Here is a 5,000-nt window from a genome sequence, read left to right as displayed (position 1 = left end):
TGGAAATTTTTTCTGGCTTCATCTATGTTTTGTCAACTGTGTTACTAGTTATAATAATGGTAAGAAAGAGAAATAGAAAAAAAAGAAGTAACAGTGGAAAATATGTGATTTAACAAAATATGTGGATTTTTTATAAATTTGCTACGACTAAGACTACTACTTTGCATAATAAGTTGCAAAAATATTATGCAGGTAATGTGAAAGGTGCCTAAAAAAGAGGATGCTGCAATGGACTTAGAAATTTGAAGCAATCCTGTATAAACACTAAATATATGTTACAAGTTATTAAAATGAATGGAAGGGTAGTTGGGAAGAATAACAACTGATACATAACCCTCTGCACTATCATTACTTTCACCTGATAGTACATTCATCAGTATATGTTTTTATTTAACTGTCCTTGCCCTATGTCCTATTTTTTCACACAATAACAAATCTCAAATGAAGGGAAAAGCAAAAAGCAAAACATAATATAAATAATTTACTTTCATCCAGGCATAACAGAGACGCGTCCCCAAAATTTCAATGAAATTTTAAACAATGCCAGGCATTTTATATGCAATGTTATCAAGTATATTCATCAAAGTGGGCTCTGGTACAGCTCCCCTTATCTCCTCTACCTGGGCTGTTAGGGATGTCAGTGTCCAAGGACACACAACATCGAGTCTAGCAGCACAGACAACTCCCTGACACAGCAATCTGACCCTGAAATATGGAAAAAGGAACACATTATAAAGCTGATTTCACTTATAGTTTAAATTGCTTAGTACTTAAATGATGAGGATGCCTGAATAATTCTCTGGCAGAACCAATTCCTTTGGTACATTGATAGTTACAGCAATATAACAGAAGCAATACTGAAACATTAATCATAACAGGCCTTAAAAAACCCTGTAATAATGGTAAATAACCTATGCTTATATTTTTCACTGTCTTCAAGGACCAAGGATCAATAATAGATAAAAAAAAAATATTGTAACAAATAATTTTGTGAACTACTAAGAAATTAATTATCTATAACTGCAGTTACTATAATTAAAAGTTTTCTTTTCAATAAGTCATAACAGTTTGGGTTTTCAGTTTCATAAATAAACCACTTTACAGAAAAAAAAATTCAACCTGTCTTAAACCCAAAACTTTGATAAAAATAGCAAAACCTCCCACATTCCTACCTCATGTTCCTTCCCGCTTTTGTCCAATATTGTTCAGTGATTCTCCAGTAGCTTGATGTGCGCAGCAACGTCAATAGGTGAACTTCCAGTCACTTTGTAGGCACTTGGTGGACTGTGGTCACTGATAGATGTTCCCAAAAGATCGATTTGCTCTGGAGATGAATGGGGCGAGAAAGTCATTATTGTTCTTTTTTCTCTAAAATATTCCTCCCTCTTATATCAAGAGACAAACAATTTCTAGAGACATTAATAATTTTAGGATTTATCATATACAACAAAGAAAGAGAAAAAAAAAGAAAGAGAGAAGAAAAGGCACAAAAAAAGCTAAATATATTTGGTAAATTTAAAAAAGATATTAGAAAGAGAAAACCTTAGAAAAAAAAAAATCTTACAAGGAATTCACCATTTATTCCTATGTTACTAGTTAGCAATCAATTATTATGGTCATTAAGAAAATGCGTTGAATATAAAATAGCAATTTACAGTACTGAAAACTATTTCTCAGTTAACTTTGAAGTTAAAAATAAATATCACATACAACTCTGTGATCTCATATGAAAGGAAAAGTCAGTGACCTAGTAAAGAAAAGAAAATTACCTACTTATAATGTTAAAAAAAAAAAAAAATATTCATTTTAACCTCCCAAAATTTCTAAAACTTTATCTTACTCACTTTGGTGTTGACGTGTGTGCCTTCTGGGTAGGCGCTGGCGGTCCCACATCCGACTGCTTTGACGATGTGCGCAAAACTTGTTGGGGTTTCACCCACCTTTGTTGATGAGATTGCTGCGAGCGGTGTTCTGAGACCCGTTTGGCAGCCTTGCCTGTGCTAATCATGGAGCCCTTCTGATTACCTTTGGCAGCCAGGGGTTTTGCTCGACGTTTCCAGTTCTGTTGAGAGTATGTATAGAATTTCGTGACGCAAAATCAAGACCAATGTATTATGCCTTATTTTCACTTTATGTTCCAGATATTACTAAATATCTATCAATGCTTACATATTTCTGGGTTGTTGGTACTAATGCCCATAATTCTCCCAGTCTCTTATTCACAGCAGAAAAATCTAAAACTAAAAATATAGCTGAGTTATATAAGTTTATAAAACTTGTCTAAAAGCAACTGATTTGCTTTGAAATACATGTATGAAATCATTACCATTAGATTCTTTTATCACAAATCAAAGGAAGAAAAGAAATATCATAACATATATGAAATGTCATAAATCTGGTAAAAACTAGAGAGAAATCCCAAAACAAGAGAAAAATATAGTGTTTGTTAATTATCTAAACTACCTAAATGCATCCAATCTCAGATTAAAAATGACCACCCACATAATCCTTGCTAAATCCATGGCTTTTGTCAAGTCAGTCAAATATTGCAAACTTTGGGGCCATTCTTTTAGCTTGCGAACAGCCGACACAAACCCCTAACAACCTAAAATGAGCAATTGATTTAGTTAAAAAAAATTTCCTTTGGACTTACCCAAAAATATCACTGCAACCCCAATGAAAAAGAAAGGGTCAGCTACATCTCCCAGAAGCCATTCCTGATAGATAATATGTCTACCATAAATTGAAATGTTGTACCTTGTCTATACTGTGATATCTAAATTCATTAATCAAATTTTAATTTGTGCCACATTGGGCTTATAGAAAATATTTGTTTGAAATTATACATTTTTTTGAGTCCTGAGCTGCCAAATGAGTGTACTGGAACGCACCAAAAATACCGGCAACATTTCATGGGTTAAAGTTTGACTTTATATGCAAACTGACATCACTTAGATTTTTATGAAAGTAGACTTTTAAAGTTTATGATTTGTATTAACCATACCATGTCGAGGCCTGAGAGGTGAAGGTGATATCAACACAGTGCAGTTGAAGGAAATATAAGAAAAGGGTATATTGCTGCGTAAACTGTAATTCAGTTCCACATAAACTAGGTGTTAAACGGAAACATGAAGATGTGTATTTCATGCCACACATATTTAACAGAAAAATTCTTACTGGGGTATTTTTAAACATCATATTCGTTAACTAGTAATAGGGACAATTAAAATTTGACAGACAGTCATGTTTTAAAAATTGTTAACTAAGCTGTTAATCCAGCTATTACCGAATGTACTGTTATTTATAACAACTGAGTAATTGTTCAAAATAAGGCTAAATGGAGAGAGTCTGTGTGTTCCATACTTCACATGCCTGCAAAGGTCATCAAATCTCGAATTCACATCAAATTTTTTGGGCATAAATTTAATTAAATATCACCAGAGAGCTGTGACATACTATGGTATTTTTAGACTGGATGAGCATCATATCCACAGGTTTTAGTGAGTAGCTGTAGCCTTACTTTATGCAAAATATTTTTTTAACCTAACAATATTGCCTTAAGAGTTCTTTAGGTTGCAGCTTTTCACTTCCCCCAACATATGACCTCTGCATTACATAGTAGTAGGATTCTTCCAGCTAAATATTGCAGACTGTTTAGAATGTCTGAGGCATCAGTCTGCAAATATATAGCATTTTTTCAAGATTCATAGAAACAATGGTACTTTCCAACTCCAAGAAATGTAACAGGATTTGATGAGAAGTTTAAATTAATAGCAGGAATACCGGGGGTTATTGATACTTTGACTGTACCCATGTGCCAGTTTGCAGTCTGGGAGGAAATACTAACTGAGGGGAACTTTTCCATCAACTTGCAAGGTATATTTGGATACAGACCAAAAGTTCACAATATCTTGCCATTTGGGCCTGGAAGTGAAAATGACAAGGGGATTTTTGATAACTCAAGGATATTCGTTTTCTACTGCAAGGACACCATGCTGGCAATTCTTATGCTTTCCAAGCTCTCTGCTTGTGTTTGATGCTTCCCAGGTCATACCCTTTGAATTAATTATATGACTATGATCAGCAATGAGAGAGATAAGAACTTTTCTCTGATCATCTGTGAGTGAGCTCATTTTTTCTTGTCTTATCTGCTCCCGTGGTTGGTAAGCTGGTGCCCTTTTCCGCACTCACAGGGCTACCCAAATGTAACAAAAAATCTCCAAATTTTTTGAGACTGGCCACTGGACAATCATGGCATTTAAATAAAGTTATCAGACTTTTCCAGTCAATTGCACGCTATTTTTGGGAGTAAGGTAATGCCCCATGATAAGACGTTTGAAAAAAATGCCCCAAATCTTTAGGTATATCAAGCATGGATGAACTTAAATCTATTGATAAATAAAAAAATCATGCTTTTGTTTGCAACAGCCAATGGTTTTTCTTGCTTGACATATCTTTCTTTTCTTTTTTTTTTTTTTTTTTTTTTTTTTTTCCCCAAACTGCTCTGAATTTGAAACAACAAAAAACTATACATCACCTGCATTTCTTAATAACTGGCTGTAAAATTTTAGCATAATTAAGATTTCTGATCATATCCCCTTAAAAATCAAAATGCTGTAAAACAATATTCAACCTTAAAATCACTTTTTAAATTCAATGAAGAATATCAATTGAAGAATGAAATGACCAAAGCCAAAATCTAAATCAACATACATATACACTGGCCCATGCTTCACCTACCCATGTTGGGATTTTTCCTGTATAATGCCAGGTCTGATTTCTCTGGCCCAACAATAGGCTGTGAAACTTGATTTCTGAAAATCATAGAAATCATAAATTATCATTTCAATCTACTAATCAACCTATTAATATATAATTCACCCAAATCTTTCACATAAAACCAATAATAAACAGATAACAATCAAGAGAGATAAAAAAAACAGATAAAAAAATTTCAATTGATGAAAGTATAAAAAAAAGGGAAAAATAACAAAAATTTT

At 33.3% G+C, this 5,000-nt stretch overlaps 1 protein-coding gene across 1 annotated transcript in view; it reads right to left on the bottom strand.

Annotated features, from left to right (window-relative positions):
* LOC119590111 (HMG box-containing protein 4-like) overlaps window positions 1–4,765 on the bottom strand; it is a 17,916-nt gene extending 13,151 nt beyond the window's left edge. The window contains exons 1-2 of the mRNA XM_037938878.1: window positions 4,741–4,765; window positions 2,170–2,234 (exon numbers count right to left, since the gene is read on the bottom strand). Coding sequence (XP_037794806.1) covers window positions 2,170–2,234; window positions 4,741–4,744 — 69 coding nt within the window. The 5' untranslated portion in view covers window positions 4,745–4,765. The remainder of the gene's footprint in view (window positions 1–2,169; window positions 2,235–4,740) is intronic.
* Window positions 4,766–5,000: the final 235 nt, after the last annotated feature.

Source organism: Penaeus monodon, chromosome 26, assembly GCF_015228065.2.
Source record: "Penaeus monodon isolate SGIC_2016 chromosome 26, NSTDA_Pmon_1, whole genome shotgun sequence".
Taxonomy (NCBI): Eukaryota; Metazoa; Arthropoda; class Malacostraca; order Decapoda; family Penaeidae; genus Penaeus; species Penaeus monodon.
This window is presented reverse-complemented; position numbering and strand designations above follow the sequence as displayed.